This window comes from Gossypium hirsutum, chromosome D09 (assembly GCF_007990345.1).
Source record: "Gossypium hirsutum isolate 1008001.06 chromosome D09, Gossypium_hirsutum_v2.1, whole genome shotgun sequence".
Taxonomy (NCBI): Eukaryota; Viridiplantae; Streptophyta; class Magnoliopsida; order Malvales; family Malvaceae; genus Gossypium; species Gossypium hirsutum.
In genome coordinates, this window is record NC_053445.1 from 37,407 (window position 1) to 62,122 (window position 24,716).

Below are 24,716 nucleotides of genomic sequence, written 5' to 3' on the forward strand. Positions count from 1 at the left end.
AGCTTTGGATTCCTTGTCTATTTGAACTCAGGCTTCTACTTACATCAAAGTATACGAGTCACACATACATAGTCCGAGTGATTTAGGTATGCCACACTATGAACATCACAAGTGAATAAATTTATAAATGGATTCAAGATCCATTCTCTTTTGGTCCAGTCTAATGCACTGTCAGTCTAGTTAGTCACATCTATGTCCCTATCTTCTGAAAGTCATTCGCTCTGATGTGCAAGATAAGGCATCTCCCGAATTGGATTTGATTGATAGCATATTAGTCTTTTAATCGGTTTGCTTATTTCCGATTAGACTAAGAACACATTTAAGTTTGTCTACTATAGACCTGTCCATGGCGGCCCGGCCCGACGGTCCGCCCGAAATATGGGAGGATTCGAGTAAAAATATAGGCCCGAAATATGGGCTTGGGCAAAAAAAAAGAGGCCCGTTTAAAAAATGGGTCGGGCTCGGGCTCAACTTTTTTGGCCCGAGCCCGGCCCAGCCCGGCCCGAATATAATAAATATATTTTTTATTTTTATTTTTTAATTTTTAATTTTAAAATACTTTAAAAATATTTTTTTAATTTTAAAATATTTTTTTGTGTTTATTAAAAATCGGGCCGGGCTCGGGCTTATTATTTTTTCCAGGGCCAGGCCCGGGCCTAAGAGTTGGGCCGAAATTTTTTTCGGCCCGGCCCATGGACAGGTATAATTTGTATTTTCGTATTAGGATCCGACCACATAATATCGCTTAGTATTAATTTAAACATCAGACAACCAGTGAACTAATATTTGCTTCTCTTTTGCTTTGCATGCAAAAATCATATGAGGACAATTATACAAAGTATAATAATGTAATCCGTGAATTTCTTTTATTAACTAATCTGTTCAAAAAAATTACAAGTTTTCAAACAAATATACTACACTCAGAACATCAGATCCAACAAATATAACATTTCATGTCTAATTTGTTATTACTTTGGCTATTGTTGAGGCAAGGTGTGCTAAATAAGCTAAGTGACACTCAAAAATGCCAACTACGAATTGCCACTGAAGTGATGAAGTTACTTACCATATTTGAGTTAGTAATTTAATGAAGCAAAATCTTTAGGCTAGTGAATATGAAGATATTTTGAATACTATAGTCCATCTATGAAAACCAATTTATGTTTGTTGAAGATTGAATTAGATTCGAATAAATCAACACAACCCTTTGAGGAGATTTGATCGATATTGTACCGGTAATATCTAGAGATCATATCTTTTAACACATTGTGCTTTGAATGTTTATGTTGTAATAACTAATTTCAAAAAGTTATGTATTCACTTAAATTCTATGTTAACAAGTTAAAATTGAGATATGCTAAGAGACTTATCTAGGTTATGTATGAGAGAATATTAAGAGCACTTAAATATGTTTATTGAGGAATTGTTTTGTTAAAGAGTGCAAACTGAATTGTAAATATTGAGCATTTATTGCCTAAGTTCTCAAAAAAAAAATTTGGAAGTGAATGTTCTCGTCTTCAGGTACAAAAGTGAAATCTCTATGCTTAAGTGTGTAATTCACTTGTTATACTTTGAATTAAATAGTATAATTACTCACTGAACTAAATTCCACATACATGAAGAAATTGAACTGTGAAAGCAAATCTTAGTATTCGTTGTGCTTTTGTTTGCAGAATGCAAAACCATTAACCATATTCAGTAAACAACTATACTATAATGATGGTTGCAAAATTTATTAGAAAACTAGAAAAAAAAATTGAGACTCAGGTGCACAAAACAATAATCTAATTTGCATTTGCCGCCTATAATAACCCGTTTTTGTTTAATTCATAATTTCCAAATTTTTTTCTTTTTTCTTTTTATGAAAAGTTACATCTGTAAAATGTTGATCTTCAAAAGAATGCGGTGCAAAATCCAATCACCGAAAGTATTTACAGACTCAACACTTTCTGCTTCTTACTTTAAAATTCATATATATAGAAAGAGAGGAACATAAATGTCGATGACACTTCCCATATCCTAAACCACCAATGAGGCAATGCTTATCAAACACTTACAGCTTCAAAGTAATTGTTACGAGCGGCATGAATGACGAACCTCCCAATCCTCTTTTCTACCTTCAGCAAGCATACATCCTTGTGATGCTAAGCTTATGGAAAGAGACCTGCATAACTCAATTGCAGGCAGCAACATCAAATCAGAAAGACGACCATTAATGCACTAAAGCATGAGCAGAATAAGTTGGCTTGCTTACTGTTGCAACCTTATATAACCACTAACCAGCATAAGGAGAGCCAATCAAAGGCTACAATAATTGCCGTGACAAATTGTAAAGAACTTGTTTTTCTTGCCTCAACACAGCGCACAAATGCAATCATAATCAGATCCTACCACCTCCCATGCTATATTCCTACGTATTCATAAATGGCTGTTGGTTTCTGTTCTTTCCTTTTCTTTTCTTCTCCCCAGTCATCTAATGTGATTTATACAATGGACCAAAATGCATTGGAGCACGAGAGATTATGGGCTTCCTTTCCAAAAAAAAATTTCATAGAGCAACCAGCAGCAAGTGAAATAGACCATGCTCTACTAATATTTAATGAGAGCAGGAAGCGAAGCATGAAGTTCCGCCAAGCACTGGAAGATCCAATTTAGCAACTGCTCTCGTGGCAGCTCCAGAAGTAGTTCTGCCTGCAATATACACATCAAGAAATTAATAATAATAAAATAAAGTATCATGATATATTTAAATTCAAGAATTCAAATACAAATTCCAGCATGGTCGTGCTAGTCTGTAATCCATGAAGCTATTAAGTTAAGGTTCAAACAAATTTATTTCCCATCTTAATGAACTTAAATGAGCTAGCATGCTGACTATTATCACTCTCTTGACAAATATAGCATGCATGAGAAACGGAAACTACTCAAACTTTGTATAGGATGCATGAGAAAGGCAAACTACTCAACCTTTGTGCTGCTATTCACAGCCACAAAAAATATAGTAAATAAAAAATAATTACCCTTATTTGACCTCCCTCAAATATCAAAGAATTCCGGTGCACATCAGATATCATGGAATCTGTCATCAGCTTGAAAACCCTCTTACTCATCCTGGTTTCCATGCCAACCATCTTTCCTGAAGCATAGATTCTGTTGATCCCAAGATCTGCTGCCATTCGCCTTACATAAAGCTTCTTCAAAAGAATTTCCATGGAATATGGCTCTTTTCCATATTGACGGCGAAGATTCTCTGTAAACTGCATCAAACTCCAGATGTCTTTCTCAGCTGCTTTCTCAGCGTCATTAATGATTTCCATGGGGTTCTCCAGATAATTTATGTACTCAGAGGGGAGATGAGGGTTTATATTGATATCAATCTAGCAAATAGAAAATCTCAAAGCCATGTTAGAATTCATAAACCACTGACATAATTGGTGCAATTCAAGTGTATCCAGGTTGGATTCACTTGCCATCAACTAAAATCTAAACTTTAGAGAACTTTTATTCAAGAAAATAACTACAAGGGAGGAATAATATCCAGCAATCAAGACAAGAGATTATTTCATAAGGTGCAATAAAAGTTCTGACTGAAGTTACAAAACCAAACCCCACGTTTTCGCTTTTTAAAAAGCTAATAGAATGTTTCCCCTTTATTTACCTAATGCTTCCAAAATAGATTGATTTTCATGTACCAATAGACTTTCCCTGTCTAGGAACTGCAGTCAGGAGGCAGAACCAAACCCAGGTTTCTAAGCCATAGTTGATTTGGCAAACTAAGAGAATTAGCATTTGAACTCTTAGCTGGTTTGAATGCTAATTCTCTTAGTACAGCATTTCAGGTGAATGGGTTAGAAAATGTCATTTAGAAATGGTTGTCAATGTAAAATAAAGGATGTTGGTTTGCAATATTTGACATCATAAAATAACATTATTTCCAGTTTATATGCTTTGATGAAATCCTAATGAAGTTTTAGGCTTCCCCATTCAAAGTTTTTGTATGATCACAATAAGAACAGAACCTAATAAGCCATAGTGTATAATCTCATATACTTTTCAGATTGCAATTAATGTTAAGAGCATCATATTATATTTTCTGAAGATACAAATTCCAAAGTAAAATACCTCCACTGACTGATAAGGAACTGATACTACACGGTGTTCTTCAACCTGGAAAGGGGGTGAGCGAAAGTCAGAAATTGCAAGCAAAAACTTTGATACCAGCAGGTAGAAATCTGGAAGCTTAACAAAAATAGTAGATATCAACTATCAGCTAGGAAATTTCCTGTTTATTGATAGAGAAGGGCCGTGAAGCTGAATCAAATCTTATAACTTAACTAACTGGACGAATATAGCAGACAGGAGACTGGAAAACACAGCATCCAGGTAGACAGCTAGATTTCCAAATAGTTAATTCCACTAATCAACCAACAAAAGAAGAGGCTCCAGAACATACCTTGGACAAACTCTCAAAAAGCATCTCAAAGAAAAGATCAATGCCAACATTTCCAACATCCCCTGTCTGTTGCTCACCAAAGATGGTACCAAAGCCTCTGATACCCATGTCTCTCTCTGCGAGTTGGAAACCTTGGCCAAGCTCACGGCATTCTTCAAGAGCTGCAAGCCTCTCCTGAGGCACAACCATGGTAATGCCAGGTCACTTCTACGATTTCATTTCAGCATATTTGACAACAAAAGTGAAGGCAAACATAGGAAACATACCAATGCTTGATCAGATAGTAAGGACTTATCAGGGTAAAATAAGTATGCATAAGCTTCTCTATCCGCCCGCCCAACCCTTCCACGCAACTATGGGAATTGAAAGAATTATAACAACATTAACAAAGTAAACAGGAGATATAAAACTACAGTAAAGTATTCTATTTTCTCTGTCATGAGAATGAACAACATTGTAGCCTGTTAAATGTTGTGCATAAATCCTTCTGGACAAGAAACTTTTTCCCTGGTAGAAGATAAAAGATCACATGAACATACATACAGAGCCACATGTGCATCATTAAAAGCCCTTTAATTTACACATCATTATTCCAGGTAAAACTGAAAAGGAGAAGTCTCAAAGTATACCAAGATATTAGTTTATATGCCCCTCAAATTATTTTCCAGATAAAAAATTTGATAGTGCTCTTCAACGTTTACCGCATCTTTTGACAATTCATAAGAACAAATGAGATAGAAGAATATGAAAGTGCTGGACCTGATACAGTTGTGCCAGGCCAAATTGTTGAACATCCTGGATTATGATAGTGTTTGCATTTTGAATGTCAAGCCCACTTTCAACTATATTTGTGCATATAAGAATCTTAATTTCACCCTGCGCAAATTTCTCCATGGTTTCTTCAAGTTGCTTGGAATATTGCTGTAAGAGTAACATATGAGAACCAAAATAATTTCAAATCAACTGATAAATAAAGAAAAGTTCAACTTCTGTAAAATAGTTTACTTTTAAGATTCTGAAAATGAAAGCATGATATCCACAATTTAACATGTAGTCACATATACACAATTCAGTTCTCAAAAAAAAAAAAAAAGTGATAACACTCAAAAGCCAAAACTCAATTATTGTCTAGTGGACGGTAGCTCGTTAAAAATTAAACACAATTCAAATATTAAAAACAAGAAATACCTTCCCATGAGCAATAGCTATATCAACATCTGGAAATGATTGTTTAAGAAAATCCATCACTTCTTCCAATCCTGTCACATAAGAATGGAATCAATACTAACAAACTGAATGAGAGAAACATAAAACAACAACAGAAATGTATATATACTAGGAAATCATCTAAACAACGCACCCTCAGCATATGAATGTTAATCATTGGTAGCTTTTCTTTTATTTTCATTTTACCTCCCCCACCCCATTTTTTCCCGCCTGTAAAAAGGACATCTTAATTGATCTAATTCATCAGCTCTGTGATTCAACTCATTAGATGATAGTTATTTTTCCACAAATACATAAACATATATAGACAAGATTATCAATATTACCATTTTTCAAGAGCAGCAGGCCTACAATATATATTTGCCTCAGAAAAGAACTAGCACAAAATATTACTAAACCATATAGATAATGGCATGATAAGAACATTTAAAAGTGCAACAAGTAGGAAACTTTGGATTAAGGCATTACCTTTAATTCGAGGTAAGACATAGAAAACTTGACCACCACGATCCAGCTCATACCGGATTGCTGCAATGACCTTTTCTTTACCAAATGCTGAAAGATGGGTTTTGATAGGAACCCTTTCTGGAGGTGGTGTAGAAATTAAACTGAAAGGATGAAGGAAGGACAGTAAGTACACACCGATTTTATAGGACAAGTAATCTGAAATTAAAGTTCAAGGAAATGCCAATTCTATTAAAGTGATGCTTTCACTGCTTGCAGGTAATTTATTCAAGGCTCGGAATGAATACAAACTAAATGGCCTCTGAATAGGTTCTTGAAGTATGGAATATGATTCTAATAAGCAAGTCAATATTTACAATGCTTGAGGCAACTTCATGAAACCTACTTAAAGAATAGCCATCACTTATCTAAAAGCATGGTACAGATCATATGACTCCTAAAAAGTAAACTGAAAATTGATCTATCAGTTTATATTGTTCTACAGTAATGACAAAGTTCCCGTTTCCTAATGCATTCCTCCAAATACATTGATTCATGTTTATACAAAAATGTGCAAGGTAAGCCTTGGCACTCATAGCATCTACAATGCATGTAAAAGGTATTACAACTTTTCAGATAAAACTTGTCTGAGCTTACACACGTCAATGACATGGTTGATACTCAACCCTTTTTCCACCAAGGCATCACAATAACCAAACTTAACTGGATATCTGAATCTAGGATTAAGTCCAGCACCAAAGAAGCTTCAATTTAGATTTTTTGACAAATATTACCTGGCATCACGGAAACCAGTCAAAGCTAAATAAAGCGTTCTGGGTATAGGTGTTGCAGAGAGAGTAAGGACATCAACTGAAGTCTTAAAAGATGCAATCTTCTCCTTTTGCTTGACACCGAACCTCTGCATAAACATACAAACAAGAAAATCAAGCATCTCTCTGCCAAATGGGCACAACTTGTATTAGCTAAAAGTACAAGAGATCATTGCAAGGAATTCAGTTAGTACAAATTCTAACACACAGTGTTCCCTACACCATTTAATATCTACAACCATGAATTGATGATGGTGCTAATTCCAGCATGGCTATAAGCTTTCATTACTTTCCCTTGACTGAAAGATTGTAGAGGAGGTTAAATCATAATCATCAACTCTAATCCATTACATAAAAAAAAAAGCTAAATCTTACCAGAATTGAAGTGCTACAAAAGCAAAAACCTGGAAATCCTTAGATAATATCATTGTTTATGCAGTCAAGGACTTGAAGATAGTGACAAGGATTGGAGGCAAACCTGTTCCTCATCAACTACAAGCAGGCCTAGATTATTATACACAACACGGTTTCCCAGAAGTGAGTGAGTTCCGACAATAATGTCTAGATCACCCTTTTTTATCATGTTCAAATGCTCCTCTTTCTCTGCTTTACCCTGCATGTTCAAATAGGCCATATCAATTCAAACAGTAGCCTTCATGAAAAATTCTGATCCAGCATATACATATTTAAGTGAGAATGAAACTGCAAATATCTTTAACCCTCCCGTAAACCCCATCAACAAAATTTATGACACAACTCTGTTGCCATTATCTGTTTATAGGGCAATATGGAACTTTTAATATCTTGATTAGAAAGTATGTCAACCAAACTCTTCCCACCCCCAGTCCAGCACTTCTCCTCAAGTTTAAGTAAGTTATTAAAGCTTGTGATACCAATCTTTAGTCAGAGAATGAGGTCAATCCAGTGAATGAACTTCTTGTACCTGAAACCGACTAAGAAGTCCAACCTTGATGCTCGGATACTTGGAAAACCTCTCTGAAATGACATCAAAATGTTGCTTGGCAAGAACAATTGTGGGTGCCAAAACCATAGCTTGCTTCCCTGCTGACACCACACAAAATATGGCTCGTAATGCAACTTCGGTTTTACCGAACCCAACATCTCCGCATATCAATCTATCCATTGGAGTTTCTCGGTCGGTTAAGTCTTTCTCTACATCAATAAAAGCCTGTAACAAGGGAATCGCTCATGTTAGCAGACGAAAAACATTTTACTCATCAATCTCTGAATCTTCCAGTGACTGCTGAAAAAGTAGGAGTTCGTGGGAAATGAAAGATTGCTGCTTTCAGGAATATACCAAAGGGATCTAAACAATAACTGAGATGATTATTCAAGTCCTTGAAGTGCAATAAAACCTATGAAAGGTATAGCTCAGTAAGAGAAAAAGGTAAAAGTTTTGAAAGTGGTACCTGCTTTTGATCTGGCGTGGGTTCATAAGGAAACTGAGATGCGAATTCAGCCATGGCAGGACTCCTTGGGTATGGAGGTCTTTTTTGTTTGAGTCTATGTAAATAGAGCTCCATTAAATCTACAACCATCTTTTGAATTGCAACCTTTCCTTTGGTCTTTCTCCTCTCCCATGCACTAGTGTCACTCAACTTACTCAAGGTCCTAGGCTTTTTTGTTTCATTTGGGCTGAAAATACGACCAAAACATGCCTTAAAAGACGCAATTGAAAGCTGTTTTCACATTTCAACCATAAGATCCTAACAGGAGCAGGTATCAAAGCAAAATTAATCCAACAAGAGCAAAAAGGAGGCAGAAAAACCTACAGATTATATCGATAGAGCATGCGAGTAGCCTGATTAACAGGGAGCTTAGCCATTCCATCAGCATACTCGATAAAGACGAACTCGATGGGTTCAGTAGAAGTCCTAGAAACATCAAACTTAATCCCAACAAACCTGCCAACACCCACTTTCTTGTGAACAACATAGTCCCCAGAACGCAGCGTGTAAGGATCAACCTTGTAGCTGAAGACACCTCCTTCCTTACACTCCCTATCCCCTTTCAGCTTCTGCAATCCCCTCTGTTGCTGCTCTTTCACAAGCTGAATGTACATGTCAGCCTCCTGAGAGTCCATTCCAGGCCTTGTGGCCTCTCTCTTGCCGTGGTCACGGCGTATCTTTTCGTGTAGAATGGAGATGGCATCAGTCTCAAGCTCCATCTTTTCTCTTTTCGGAGCCAATTTGTGGGTGTTGGGACTTGAGACGGGGAGACGCCCTTGAGTGTAGACAGCCATGGTAGCTAATAATGGATATCTCTGTTTGTAGAGGAAAGAGCGGTTGACCGTGAAAAGGGTCCAGATAGAAGGAGAAGAAGGGCTGAATTTCAGCAGGAGAGGAGTGCAGACTTGTGGCACCGGATGGAGGGAGCCCATAGTTGAGGAAGAAGAGGAGAAATGAATGCTCAGAGAAAAGAAGAAAAAGTGGGCATTTTTGGGCTGGGGAAGACGAATAAACAAGAGGCACAGAACAGGGGATAAACAAGAGGAGGTTTAAGAGAGTTTTTATGGTTTTGGACTAAGTGAGGATATTTATCAAGTCATTTTGTACGTGTGGACACAGATATTTTCCCCTGAAAATTTTTGGTTAGCTTCCAATCAACTTTTATAAAAGAAATTTATTTATTTATATTTAGTTACAAAAGTGTGTTTTTGATTAATAATTTGAGTAAATAGTTGAAGGTTTTAGTAGTTATTAGAGAATACTGTTATCTAGTGAGATATATTTTTATTTTGGAGATATTTTGTTTTTTATCATATAAACGGATTGTATAATCAATTTTTAATTAACAATTTTTTTTATGAATTTTTAGAAAGTTGAGTTTTCAATAGGTTTTTGAGTATTTGGTTACCAAATGTTTTTCATTTGGAATTTGAGTAAATGGTTAATGGTTTTAGTACGAGAATATTATTATTTAGTGAGATATACTCTTATTTTGGAGATATCTTGTTATCTGTCATCTAAAGAGATTGTGAACCTATTATAATTTTTAATTAATAATTTTTTTTATGAATTTTTACAAAGTTGGGTTTGTAATCATCTGAAAATTAATGGTGACAGAAAATGTGATTTCAAAATCTCGTTTTCGTAAATCGAACTAGTAAACAATAGTTTCAAGATTACAAATTCGATTAGCGAGTCCATAATTATTATTATTTAATAATTATAAGTCAAATATAATATTATATTTAATTTTGATCTAGTAAATTTTGCTAATTGAACAAATTTTTAAGTACAAATGGTTTATCCCTAAAGTCAAGTGGTTGTAGAAAATGAGGTATCGGGACCTTGTTTCTGTAAACAAAACTCGTAAATATTTTTTTAAAATATTTTTAGAGTTATTATATAGGTATATTGAAGTTTGGTTCAAAAATTTTAATATTTGACTAATTAATTAAAGAAAAAGGACTAAATTGTAAAATATGTAAAACTTCATCACCAATGACTAAAAATGCATAATAACTGAGGTTTTGAGGATAAAAAAGGTAATTATACTCTTTTTGAATGTTGGTGGACGGTTTAAGCCATTAATTTAGTTAAAATAAAATAAAATTTTAGTAATTAAAATATTAAATAATAGTTAAAACATGGGAAAAAAAACATCTTCCTCATTTTTTTCCTTTGTTCCACCGAAACCACCATGGTTGTCAACCTAAGCTTCGGCCAAAGCTAACTGCTATTGCATGATAAGTATTTTTAATCCGTTTTTAATAATTTTTATGCTTTTGAGATTGTTGTTGTGTAATCTAGTTAACTCAGGGACTAATTCATAAAACTGTTAAAGATTTTGAAACTTGCTATTGATGGTTAATTGATGTTCTTGGTGTTAAATGATGAATTTGTAAACTTGATTGTTAAATAGGACTACTGTGCAAAAGAATTTTTGATAGTTTTGAACTTAGGGACTAATATGAAAATATATAAAATTTAGCATGTAATTTGTAAAATTTTCAAATGTGTAAAGGCTGATTTGAGGTGCTGTTAGAATCATTTTTGGATATTTGAGGTTAAATGTGAAATTTTAAATAATTTTAGTTTTAGGGACTAAATTGAATAAAGTGTAAAAGTTTAGGTAAATTTTGTAAAATGAAAATTTATTGGTCATATGCATAAAAATGAGTTTGATAATGTATTTGAAGTTGATAAATTAAATTTAATTATTATATAAATCAAGAATTGAACCGTATAGAGGATAACTGGGGAAAAGGAAAATTCGTAGACTAGTCCTTTCAAATTTATTCGTTAGTTGAATGTACCAAGTAAGTTCATGGTATAAATTTATATGTATATATTTGTGTTTTATTTTGTTATTAATTAATTAATTAAATTGTGGATAAATTGTTATTGTTGGATTGAGGTTATTAACTATTTCCTATTAAATGTAAAGTGAAAGGATTTAATTGTAATCAGATAGACATACATGAGTTATATATATGTTTTTGAAAAGAACTTAATTGATTTATAGTTGTGTATGGATGTTTTGGAAGTGCCCCTGTTCGCATATATGTGTCTCTATTTGCACATTCGTGCCTTGATTTGCACTTAAGTGCCTCCATTTGCACTTCGGTACCTCTATTTGCACATTTGTGCCTCTGTTTGTGTCACATCCCATATATTTTTATTAAAATGTGTGCAAGAATAAGAATAAGGAAGTAAAGTGGTCAAGTGGTTAAGTATTCTTAAGTTATCCTAGAGGTCTTAGGTTCAAGTCCTAATGTTCACACTCTTCTATTTAATTTATCATAGAGGTCTTAGGTCTTAGGTTCAAGTCTTAATATACTACATAAGAATGCCCTAGAAAAGAAGAACTTCTCTAAATGAATAACCTCAACTTTCAATATGGGAGTTGGCTTAGAGCTCAACTAGAGGGGTTAACCCAAAATAGAGGAAACTGGAGAAATGGGATCGAAATCCTGGAAAAGAAGATAATTTTGAGTGAAGAGAATAAGAGTAACAAAACTGGGAATGGGTATGAAAATGAGTTGCAACAGTTCGGGAACTTAAGCAATTCCTCATTGCTAATAACCCCGATATTGTTTTTTTTATGTGAAACAAAAATACATTCTAATAACTTCACACGTGTTCATAATCTTTGTAGGATGTCTGGTTGTTTGGCCATAAGTTCGGAAGGTCGTTGTAGAGGGTTGGTGATACTGTGGAAAGATGGTATCGATGTGTCTATACAAAACTATTCTAGTCACCATATGGACTCGCCTGTTCGAATGGAGAGTCATAACAACATTAGGTTCACGGGTTTCTATGGTCATGTTGATCTGAATTTAAGAAGTAGGTCTTAAGACATCCTTAGAATGGTGGAAAGCTCAGTCAGGAAGGATTGGATCGTGGGTGGTGATTTTAATGCCATCATCAATGAAGTTCAAAAAGAAGAGGGCCATACGAAATCCAAGGTAACCATGGACGAGTTTAGAGATGTTATAGAGGAGCTGACTCTTGTTGACATCAAAACCGACAAGGGATGGTTCACATGGTTAAGGAGAGGTTGGATAGATTCCTAATTTCTGCTAATGCTATTGATAATTTCCCTTTTCTTGCGAAAAATGTGGTGATACAAGCAAACTCTGATCACGATGCTATTTTCATAGATATTATAGTTCGAAAGCCTAAAGAGGATTTGAAAGACCCGAGACTTTCTTTAAATTTGATGTGTGCTGGGCGAAAGAGAATGAAGCCAAAGATATTATTAAGAAAGTCTGGAGCAGTAACGATACAAACATTATTGAGAAGCTTGCGAAGGTGCGATATGAGCTTGGCCCGTGGCAACATGGTCGGTACAGAAAGATGAAAAACCATATTGGTAAGCTAGTTGCAAGGATTGACAAGCTCATTAATGGCCCTTACGAGGAGTTTAATGCTGACATGTTGAAAACTGCTCGCCTTAAGCTAGGGCACCTTTATGCCGAATAGGAGAGCTATTAGGCATAAAGATCGCGTATTAAATGGCTCAAAAAGGGGGATAGAAACACATTTTTTTCACGTTTGTGCCACCAGTAGATTGAAGAAGAATAAAATAGAAAGGTTAAAGAACTTAAATGGTATTTGGATGAATGATACAAATGATATATGTAAGGTTGCGTGAGAGTATTTTCATAATCTTTTTAAGTTGGAAGCTTCCTCTTATGATGAGCTCAACTTGAGTTACATTCAAAAGAGCATCACTTCGAATATTAACAACATGCCAACTAGGAATTTTATGAATGGTGAGATCCTTGGAGCCTTTAATCAAATGGATCCCTATAAAGCCCTTGGGATTGACGACCTTTTGGGTATTTTATTTAAAGAGAATTGGGAGGTGGTGGGTAAAGAGGTTTTTAATCTTTGTCATGATATTTTAGATGGCAACAAGGATATTTCTTGTCTTTACGATATGATGATCGTCCTTATCCCTAAGATTAAAGATCCTATTGGCATGACTAAGTTTTGTCTTATTAGCTTGTGCAGGGTAATTTACAAAATTTAACAAGGTCTTAGCAAATCTCTTTAAGGCTACCTCTCCACTTTGTATTAGTTAGAACCAAAGTGCCTTCGTCTCGGGCCGCATGATTCATGAAAACATTCTTATTGCTCATGAGTTGATGCACTATCTATAGAGCTCAAAAAATGACTAGAATAAAGGCTTTGTCATAAAGCTCAACATGAGCAAGGCTTATGAGCACGTTGAGTGGAATTTTCTCAAGAAATTTATGAAAAATTTAGGCTTTAAGGATGCTTGGGTTGATAAAATCATGCGTTTTGTACGGCCAATGAGATATGTGGTAAAATGTAATATGGTTCTCTCGGAGGTTATTGTTCCTGAGCAGGGTCTTCGATAAGGGGACCCCCTCTCCCCTTATCTCTTTTTATTTTGCATGGAGGCTTTTTCAAGAATGCTTTTACATACAGAAAATGCCAGTCATATTCGGGGCATTCGGGCTAGTCAAAATGGCCCTCATATTAACCATTTATTTTTTGCTGATGATACTCTTCTTTTTGTCAGGAACAAAAAAAGTGAGGTCAAAACCTTTATGAAAATTCTTAGGAAGTTTGTGCAAGTCTCGGGTAAAAAAATAAACCTTGACAAATCAATGGTGTTCTTTAGCCTAAATACTCTCATAGACCAACGTCAACTTTATGGCGACTTGCTTCATGTGAAAGTGGTTGATAATTTGGATAATTATCTTGGTTTACCCCTTTTTGTTGGGAAGAAGAAGTTTATGGCATTTCATAGTATTCTTGACCGTTTTTCTTGCAGGACCAATAGCTAGTTTAAAAGGCTTCTCTCATACGGTGGTAAAGAAATATTTATAAAGTCTATTCTACAATCACTCCTGACTTATGCACTTTCTTTTTTCCTTACTCCTAGGGGTATTTTAGAGGATATGTAATCCAAAATATGTTGGATGTGGTAGGCATGCAAAGAAAGAGGAAGAGGCTGGGCAATGCTTGCATGGACAAAGTTTGCCTCCCCAAGGGCATGAGAGGGCTTGACTTTAGAGACCTACGCCTTTTTAACGTGGCTCTCCTTGGCAAACAAGTTTAGAGACTCCTCACAATTAAAGACAAGATGTGTTATCATGTGCTTAGCTCGAAATACTTCCCTAGTGGCGACCTTTTTCACCCTAAAAAAGTTGACAAATCATGTTACACATGGACTAGCATCGCTACAACTGCTAAAGCCCTCGAAAATGGCTTCGGTTTGTGTTGAAGTCAGCTCCCATGTAGCAGCAAAGGTGGCCATGCAGGGAACGTGCATCAACAGCAAATTGGTGCAGCAAGCTGAAGCTATCCATTTAGTTTCTTTAATTGAATGTTTTGTATTTAGTTAGGATCAAACTTAGTTGGTAGCTGCATTTTGATGTAACTAAGTGATGAATGACAAGTTTAGGTAGCTGTTTATGTATTCAACCAAGTTTACCAAGTTACTAGGCAAATTAGTGGTGTTAGGTAAGTTATTAGGTGGTAACTTGTTTGTTTTGCTAATGTAATCCCTTATATGTATTGGCATCATGTCTCCTTAATATAGTTAATGAAAATTCAGCTCATTTTCATTCAAAATCTCTCTTTCTTTTCTGTTTTCCATTGCAAGTTTTTGATTGTGTCTGCTGCAAGCCTCGAGACTTGCTGTTTAAGCAAGCTGAAATCAGCTTGTTGCTGTCTCTTGCACCAACAATTGGTATCTAGAGCCCTTGTCTTAGTGGACCTGTTGCTTCAAACCAAGGAACCTGATGGCTTCTTCAGGATTTTCACCAGCAGCCCCACCAGTCTTCAATGGAGAAGGCTTTCACATATGGCTGGTCAAGATGAAGACTTACCTACAGGCCTTCGATCTGTGGGAAGTTGTCAACACAGATGCTGAGCCAGCACCACTGAGGGTTAATCCCACAGTAGCTCAGATCAGGCAACATGCTGATGAGAGGACCAAAAGGCACAAAGCTATGTCCTGCATCCAGAACTGTGTGTCAGATGTCATCTTCACCAGAATCATGGCCTGTGAGACTCCAAAATAGGCCTGGGATAAGCTTAAGGAGGAGTTTCAAGGCACTGAGAGAATAAGGCAACAGCAGCTGTTGAATTTGAGAAGGGATTTCGAGAACCTGAAAATGAAGGAAGAAGAAACAGTGAAGCAGTATGCAGACAGAATCATGGCAGTGGTTAACAGTATAAGGCTCCTAGGTGAGCACTTTGATGAGGCAAGGATAGTGGAAAAGTCCTCTCCACTTTGCCTGAGAGATATGAGGCCAAGATATCCTCTCTAGAGGACTCAAGAGATCTTGCTACCATCTCTTTGACTGAGCTAATCAACACCTTCTATGCTCAGGAACAAAGAAGAGCTAGTAGAACTGAAGACAACCAGGAAGGTGCATTCAATGTCAAGGCCAGAGAAGCCTCGAGTATCAATGCTCCTAGAGGTAAAAAGCCTTGGAAAAGCAGACCTAAGCCTGATGCTGCAAGGAGCAATGACCAGCCCTGCAGACATTGCAAAAAGCCAGGTCATCCAGAAGGCAGATGCTGGTTCAGGCCAGATGCAGTATGCCAATACTGCAAGAAGAAAGGCCATGTTGAAAGGGTTTGCAAAAATAGAACCAAGCCAAGGCAGAGCCAATTTCAACAACCAAAGGTTGAAGCTCAGGTAGCTGAGGACAGTAGTGACCAAGAAGAGCAGGTCTTTGCTGTGTCTTGCTTAGCTGCTGAGAAGAAATGCTCAAAAGGCTGGTTATTGGACAGTGGTTGCACTAACCACATGTCACCAGATGCCTCCTTGTTCAAAACCTTGGATAGAAGTTGCAAAACCAAGGTCAAGGTTGGAAATGGTCAGTTCATAAGGGCTGAAGGAAGAGGAGAGGTGCTGATAAGTACCCCTACAGGCAACAAGATTATTCCAAATGTGCTTTTGGTGCCTGAGATTGACAGAAACCTTCTCAGCATAGCTCAATTGCTTGAGAAAGGCTATTCTGTTGTGTTCAAGGACAAACAGTGCCAGATTGCTGATCCAAGTGGATCAAGCCTAATGAATGTCAAAATGACTGACAAATGCTTTGAGGTGCACTGGCCAAATGACTCAAAGTCAGCATACACAGCTTCTGTTGATGATTCCAAGCTTTGGCATCAAAGGCTCGGACATGCCAACTTCAGATCACTGGCTCGAATGGCCAAAGAGGGCTTGGCAGAAAACTTTACCAGCTCAGTAAAGCATGATGATGTGTGTGAAGTTTGCCAAATAGGGAAACAGGCAAGACTGCCATTTCCTACAAACTCAGCTTGGAGAGCTTTTGAAAGACTGCAGCTGGTGCACTCTGATGTATGTGGCCCAATGAGAACTGAATCACTCAGCAAGAACAGGTATTTCATCCTCTTCATTGATGATTTTACAAGGTTTTGCTGGATTTTTTTCTTAAAACACAAGTCTGAGGTAGCTCAAGTGTTTGTGAAGTTTAAAACTGTAGTAGAGACAGAAACAGGTTGCAAGCTGAAATCGATAAGGTCAGACAATGGCACTGAGTACACTTCAGCTCAGTTTCAAACCATTTGCAATGATGCTGGTATCAAACACCAGCTTACAAATGTATACACACCTCAGCAGAATGGGGTATCAGAAAGAAAGAACAGAAGCTTGATGGATATGGCCAGGTGCCTGCTGTTTGAGAAGAAACTGCCCAAGACCATGTGGGCTGAGGTAGTAAACACTGCTGTCTACCTTCAAAATAGGCTTCCTACCAAAGCTCTTGCATCCAAGACACCTTTCGAGGCTTGGTTCGGTTTCAAGCCTTCATTGGCACATCTGAAAGTGTTTGGTTACCTGTGTTATGCACAAAAACCAGCAGCAAACAGAGACAAGCTCTCTGAAAGGGCTCAACCAGGTGTTCTTATAGGCTATAGCTCAGTTAAGAAGGGCTACAGGGTGCTGGATCCTTTGACAAACAAAGTCCAAGTGAGCAGAGATGTCATCTTTAATGAGAAGGCTTGCTGGAATTGGGAAAAGAGTAAACCAGAAGCTGCTTCAGAAGACCTGGTGCCTAATCAAGCTGAACTCGAGCACCTTGGTCCTGAAATGGATGTTGATGATGTGCCTGTCAGAGGCACAAGGCCCCTAGATGAGATTTATGAAAGAGCACAAGTTGCTATAGCAGAACCTAGTAGTTTTGAAGAAGCTGAAGCAGATGAAGGTTGGAAACAGGCTATGGTTGATGAAATCAACATGATTGTGAAGAATCAGACATGGGAGTTGGTTGAAAAGCCTGCCAACAGAAAGACCATTGGTGTAAAATGGGTCTATCGAGTGAAGCACAATGCGGATGGAAGTTTAAACAAGCTAAAGGCCAGGCTAGTTGTAAAGGGCTTCAGTCAAAGGTATGTTCTGGACTACTTGGAAACATTTGCTCCAGTAGCCAGACTCGATACAATCAGATTGCTGATTGCAGTTGCTGCTCAGAACCAGTGGACAATCTACCAAATGGATGTCAAGTCTGCATTCCTCAATGGATTCTTAGAAGAGGAGATATACACCGAGCAACCCCCAGGTTTTATAATGCCTGGTAAGGAACATTTGGTGTATAGGCTAAGAAAGGCCTTGTATGGCCTAAAACAGGCCCCTCGAGCCTGGTATGCTCGAATTGACTCATACTTGGTCAGTTTGGGATTTGAAAGGAGTGCTAGTGAGCCAACACTCTATGTTAAGAGGAATGGAGCTGAAACACAGCTTATTGTGTCACTGTATGTTGATGATCTTCTAATGACTGGAGGAGACAAGTTTATGTTGGCAGATTTCAAAACAAAAATGAAGGAAATGTTTGAGATGTCAGACCTGGGATTGATGACATATTTCCTAGGAATGGAAGTCAATCAAGTAGAAGGAGGAATCCTCTTGAAACAAAAGACATTTGCCTTGAAAGTGCTGGCTAAATTCTCAATGGAGAATTGTAAACCAATGAGCACATCAATGGCTATTGGCATGAAGCTATCGAGTCAAGAGGAACATGAATCTGTCTGTGAAATAGATTATAGAAGCCTTATTGGCTGTTTGTTGTATTTGACAGCAACAAGACCTGATATTCTATTTGCTGTGAGCTTTCTGTCACGATTCATGCATTGCTGTAATCAGCAGCATTATAAAGCAGGAAAAAGGGTTCTGAGGTATATCAAAGGTACCTTGAACCATGGTATATGTTTCAAAAGGGTCAAGGAGTTGAAATTGATTGGCTATACAGACAGCGATTGGGCTGGTTCAAAAGAGGACATGAAGAGCACCTCTGGTTATGCTTTTACACTTGGCTCTGCAATGATTTGTTGGAGCTCAAGAAAACAAACAATGGTGGCTCAGTCAACAGCTGAAGCTGAGTATGTATCAAGCTGTGTGGCTGAGAAAAATTTTGAGTGATTTAAACCTACAGCAGAATGAAGCAACTGTGATACATTGTGACAACAAGTCAGCAGTTGCTATTGCAAAAAATCCTGTCTTCCATGGTAGGACAAAACACTTCGATATTAAACTGTATGTGATAAGGGAGATGGAACAAGCTCAAGAAATTGAGCTGATTCATTGCAGTTCTGAAAATCAGATTGCTGATATCTTCACAAAGCCTCTTGGTGTATCAAGATTTCTAAGCCTAAAGAGGGAACTAGGAGTCTGCTGCATAGAAGCTGAGGAGGAGTGTTGAAGTCAGCTCCCATGTAGCAGCAAAGGTGGCCATGCAGGGAACGTGCTTCAACAGCAAATTGGTGTAGCAAGCTGAAGCTATCCATTTAGTTTCTTTAATTGAATGTTTTGTATTTAGTTAGGATCAAACTTAGTTGGTAGCTGCATTTTGATGTAACTAAGTGATGAATGACAAGTTTAGGTAGCTGTTTATGTATTCAACCAAGTTTACCAAGTTACTAGGCAAATTAGTGGTGTTAGGTAAGTTATTAGGTGGTAACTTGTTTGTTTTGCTAATGTAATCCCTTATATGTATTGGCATCATGTCTCCTTAATATAGTTAATGAAAATTCAGCTCATTTTCATTCAAAATCTCTCTTTCTTTTCTGTTTTCCATTGCAAGTTTTTGATTGTTTCTGCTGCAAGCCTCGAGACTTGCTGTTTAAGCAAGCTGAAATCAGCTTGTTGCTGTCTCTTGCACCAACAGTTTGCAAGTTGGTGATGGAATAGTTTTGATATTTTCAAAGACAAGTGGGGCTTTGAAGGTTTAAACGGTGATTCATTGTGCTTCACTATCTCGACTAATCATGAAAGAGAAGTGTATGATTTATGGGTCAATAATCATACGAGCTGAAACAAAGATAGGGTGCGTGATTTATATGGCTATTTTGTGGGAGAACCAAAATTTTAATTTACCTATTTTTTCCAATGGCCCAAACGATAAAATGGTTTGGTTCCATAACCCTCATGGCTTCTACACCTCTGAGTCGCCTAATCGTGGCTTCTTCTTAAGCAGGTGGGCTATGGTCCTCACAAATTCTTTTGGAAGACAATCTGAAAGCTCAAAACCTTTCCAAAAATTTAGGTTTTCGCTTGGCGTGTGGGATATGAGCTTCTTCCCATGAATGCCAAGGTATTTTCTATTCAACAAGACTTTAGGAAGGACTGCTCTAAGTGTGGTGCGAGTGCAGAAACCCTTATCCATGCCCTTAAAGATTGTCCAACTGCTCGAACCATTCTTACCCTCGGTGGACTTGATGGTAGGCTTCTCAACAAAGATTATCCCTACTGCATTGATTGGATCAAAGATGTCATGTGTTTTTGGATAAGAAAGTTGTAGCAGACTTTATAACGACTTTATGGAATAGCTGGAACAACTGAAACAATTATGTTTTTGTGGTAAGGAGGAAGAAGCTCGAGTCATTTGGGATAGGGCCAAAACTCTTTGTCAGGATTTTCGGATCCATAATCTAGTCAACAAGCCGGTGCTACCTTTAACCTTTTCTCTTAAAAAATGGGAAAAGCCACATACGGAACAGTGAAAATAAATTTTGATGCTACTGTTTTTAACAATAAAACTGGGTTTGGTGTAATTGTCTATGATTCTGATGGTTTCATTCTTAGTGCGGGTGGTGGTTTCAAATATGAGGATATGATCGCTGAATAGGCGAAGCTTTATGCCTTTGAGGAAGGTCTTAAGATTGTGTGCTCCCTTAACATTACCAAAGCCATTTTCAAAATTGACTGTACCATTCTCGTGAACAGGGTCAATTAACGTGAAGAGGATATTACAATAATGGGTTATCGCATTAAAGAGGCTTTTAAAACAATGGAAATGTTTACCACTACTACTGTTAATTGGGCCAATTGTAGCTGTAATAAGATTGTGGTTTTCATTTGCAAAAACGCTATTACTAATAATTGTAATTTGGTTTTCGGTATGGATTTACCTAAGGAAATCCATGACCTTGTACTTGGTGATTCTATTAATTGAAGTTCTTGGCCTTTTTGGGTCTTTTTGTAAAAAAAAATGTCAACTGGTAGAAAATTCTCCAAGATTGCGAAGCTTAGGTTTCTTGTTTGTGTGATGTTTGTCTTTGTTCTTTTATGATCAATTGGACCGGGGGGTTGTTGGGTTTGTGAGTTTTTCGTTTTATTGTTTTAATTTCACTTCTGTGATGATTTTGGTGGCAATTGTGTTTGTTTCTTTTTTGAATTAAGGTGTGGCGGTGGCGTGACAGAGAAGTCTATGATTGATGTGAAAGCTTTTGGCTCTGTGGTTTTTTTTCTAGCATTAAGGAGGGCTGGTTTCTTGGAAGCTATATAGTCAAAGCGGTGATGTTACCTTTTCCTATTGTTTCCTTGATTATTTTGGTTCTCTTACCTGTTTTTGCATGAATCTTTTATGTAGGGTTTGTTTTTGTGAGTTTTTTTTTGCATGAGTGAAACAATGGCTGGTTTTTTCTTTTGACTCGGGTGCCCTTAAAAAAATTGTATATATACATGAAATGAAAGAAAAAAGGGGGGCTTTTCATATTCTGTGTTTAAAAAAAAAGAGGTAAAAAACAACAACTATAAGCATGTTATTTCTTTTTTTTCTTTCTTCTTTTTTGCCATATACATATCTTGAAGGATCGGGTTCGGACAACGATGGAGGGGACATCACCGAAACATCGGTCCTCCGCCCCTAGGAGCCTCAAAATCCCGTTTTTCTTTTGTAAAATAAAGTTATTTTTTTTAAAATGGCTTGATCTTGGGAAAATTTTTTATTTTTTTAAAAAGAAAGTTTAGATTTTTAGAAATAAAAATCTATTTTTAAAGGAAAAAGTTTAATATTTTAAAACAAAATTTTGATTTTTTTCAACTATTTCGAAATAAAAGCTTTGATATTTAAGAAAAGTAGTGATTTTTGAAAAGAAAGTTTTTATTTTGCAAAAAAAAAAGAAGGATTCCATCCATCGTGTGTGGCGGCTCCACCACCGGAAGCCGGAGAGCCATTGGGCTCTCCGGTGGTGGAGTTATGGCCAACATAGAAGAAGGAAAAAAAGGAGGAAGAGTTCCTTTTTTTTTAAATGAGGTTAAAAATGAAATAATGCATAGTTTTTTCCTATTTATAGGAGCCCAAATGGGTAATTTTTTCCCTTCCCACTTACTTTTTAAATTTATAAAAAACCTCGTTTTTTGCAGCGCCGCCCTCACTCTCTGGCCTATTTACACCCATGACCTTTTTTTTTATTCAAACCTTCAATTTACTCCAAAATTTCAAAATTAAAAGCAAATTAATTGCTACATCAGTCATCTGTCTTTCACATTTTTTTATGTTTTAGTCTCAAAATCAAGCTATGTCATTTTGTTTCCATCATTAATAAGTTATTTACAGTTATATCTTCCCTTTCATTTGCATTTATACCTTATATATTTGATGTCAATTATGCACTTTATTTTAATATTTTTATATTTATTCACACTTGTATAATTTTTATTTATTCTTATTTCATCTTTATTTATTTCATGTTTGTTTTACACATTCCTCTTACATACATTTTAATTTTATTTTTTATGTTACTTTGATTCTTTTATGTATTATGAATGAGGTGTATTATTGTTATTATTATCATCATCATGTCAAGATATTATTTCTTTCATTTATTTAAGTTTTTTTATTTCCCTTTTTAAAAAAGTTTTAATTTTTCATTAACTTTATCTAATTTAATTAATTTTCCTATTTTATTACCTTTTTCTGATAAAAAGACCTAAAAGGTCAACCTCACTTAAATTGAATCACAAATAACTAGATCATGGATATCCAAAGGATAATCCATATCAAAGGACCAATTACAAGAGTTAGCTATAAGTTTTTTACAAATAAAATCTGCCGCCCTATTGCAACTATGGTTGGCCCAACAAATAATAGCCGAATGAAACTTTTCCATAATTTTTTGAATTTCATTGAGACTGGCACTGTCAGTCTCAAAAACAGCTGTAGTAATATTAAGACTCCACACTATTTTTAAGCTTTCCTCAAAGGTATACAATTCTGCCCATTCTGCCGTCAAAATCTCTTCTTTGAAACCCCCTCCACCGCCAATGACAAAGCCATCCTCATCTCTAACAATAACCCCATAGCATGTTTTGTTGTTATTAACAGAAGCATCGAAATTAATTTTGCGTACCCACTCAGTGGTTTCTCCCATTTTTTACATACAGGAATAGCAGGAAGTAAAGGATCATTAACCAGATTAAGACATTAAGACATTAATATACTTAAATAAAAAACCTAGCTCCCAAAATTTCGTAGGACTATCCTCGGATAGGTATTGTCGGGGTGTTATAACCATACTCACACGTAACCATACTCCTAAACCCAAAATTTGGTTATAAGATCGAGTCTAGACTTTTAGGGTTTTTTGTAGTATTAATTCTAGACTTTTAGATGATACGTGGCTAACCAACCTAGCCCTAATTGGTTAGTGGCGACTCTACGTTAATTTAGGTCCTCCGTGTCTAGCTTTGCTTACTAGGCCCCTGTACTTTTATGTAGGCAATGTTATGACACATACTTCGACAAAATTGAAAGAATACATCATGGTACGCATGCAAGGAGAAACAAAGAAACATCAAACTTTATTCATGTTGAGAAAAATATAGTAACAAAGGTTTTGCTACAAGGTTTGCAATATACTTAACAAGGAATTTGTTTCAATAATAGAATCAAACTATGATAAATCTAAACCCGTATAAATAAAACCTCATCGCCTATTTCCCAGGTTCGTTGATATCTGTTCAAGGATGAGTCTCGCCAAGTTATCTACCTCGCCACTACCATCTGCGACCTACTTACCTGCAAAGAGAAGAGTGGTTGATTTCATTGCGAACTTAGTGAATAATCAAGAATCATCAGAGTATGATTACAATACAGAGTTTAAAATAGAAAGAAAACTTATTCTTAAAAATATTATCGCGTGTTGGGTTCACAATGAAGGTACGAGACCTAGTTCGCAAAACCTATTTGCCCAAAAACATAAGTTTGTAAAAATAGTTTCGATTGTACTTGTTGAAAATCATACTTAAAAACTTGGTTTGTTCTTGTTTGAATATGAATCTTATATAGCATGAAACATGTTCACATACTTGTCTTATTAGAATGGCTAAGGAACATAAAATATGTTCTCACACTTGTCTTAACATACTTATCTTATCTTGTTGCATATGTGGATCTCCTTATAACGCCTCATAATGATTCAAAGAGTCCTTAACATGTCCTATAAGTGTAGCATAAGCTAAACACTCTCTTTTATGTCAACATGTCCCATTGAATGAAGCATAGCTCGACATTCCCTTATCTCTCCACATGTCCCAAGGCTTCCAAGCCCAAATCACAGAACTTATAGGTGAGTCCTCACAATCCTTTGGTATTCCAATATATCCAACATATAAGCTCATAAAGGAGCTCGTACAGAAACTTATCACATAGAGCTCACATAAAAAGCTTGCAAAAACATAGCTTATAAAACTGCACTTTTAAAACATGCTTTTAAACATAGGCTCGCAAAGGAGCACGCATAAAACATATCTTTAAAACATAGCTTTAGAACATGACTTGAAAACTAACCGCCTCCTAACATACCAATGTTTAGAGTATGAATACTACAACTAAAGATGTGAAAATGATGCGATGTTCGCAAGTATATTGGTCAGGTTGTAATATAGTTACAACAAAGTAGGTGAGTACTCCGAAGATCATACCCAAGGGAGGCAAGTACTATATTAAAGTTAACCTAAACGCAAATAGAATTAATTAGTAATCTAAATAAATTATATTACGA

The 24,716-nt window shown here is 36.3% G+C and overlaps 1 protein-coding gene across 4 annotated transcripts; it reads right to left on the minus strand.

Moving 5' to 3' along the window:
- Positions 1–1,768: 1,768 nt before the first annotated feature.
- On the minus strand, positions 1,769–9,574 carry LOC121221199 (ATP-dependent DNA helicase At3g02060, chloroplastic). 4 transcript variants are annotated; one of them, XR_005918715.1, is made up of 14 exons: positions 8,748–9,492; positions 8,385–8,610; positions 7,898–8,143; positions 7,433–7,567; positions 6,919–7,043; positions 6,149–6,288; positions 5,642–5,712; positions 5,213–5,374; positions 4,720–4,806; positions 4,454–4,627; positions 4,123–4,167; positions 3,021–3,377; positions 2,281–2,691; positions 1,769–2,164 (listed from the first exon to the last, which is right to left on the minus strand). XR_005918715.1 is itself a non-coding variant. In XM_041101854.1 (13 exons), the coding sequence occupies exons 1-13, from the start codon at positions 9,353–9,355 to the stop codon at positions 2,590–2,592; spliced, it is 2,478 nt and encodes an 825-aa protein (XP_040957788.1). In that variant the 5' UTR covers positions 9,356–9,574; the 3' UTR covers positions 1,769–2,589. The 4 variants fall into 4 exon arrangements, 1 of the variants encoding a protein (XP_040957788.1); XR_005918716.1 differs by having other exon boundaries at positions 2,264–2,691; XR_005918717.1 differs by having other exon boundaries at positions 2,255–2,691.
- Between the last annotated feature and the right edge of the window lie 15,142 nt (positions 9,575–24,716).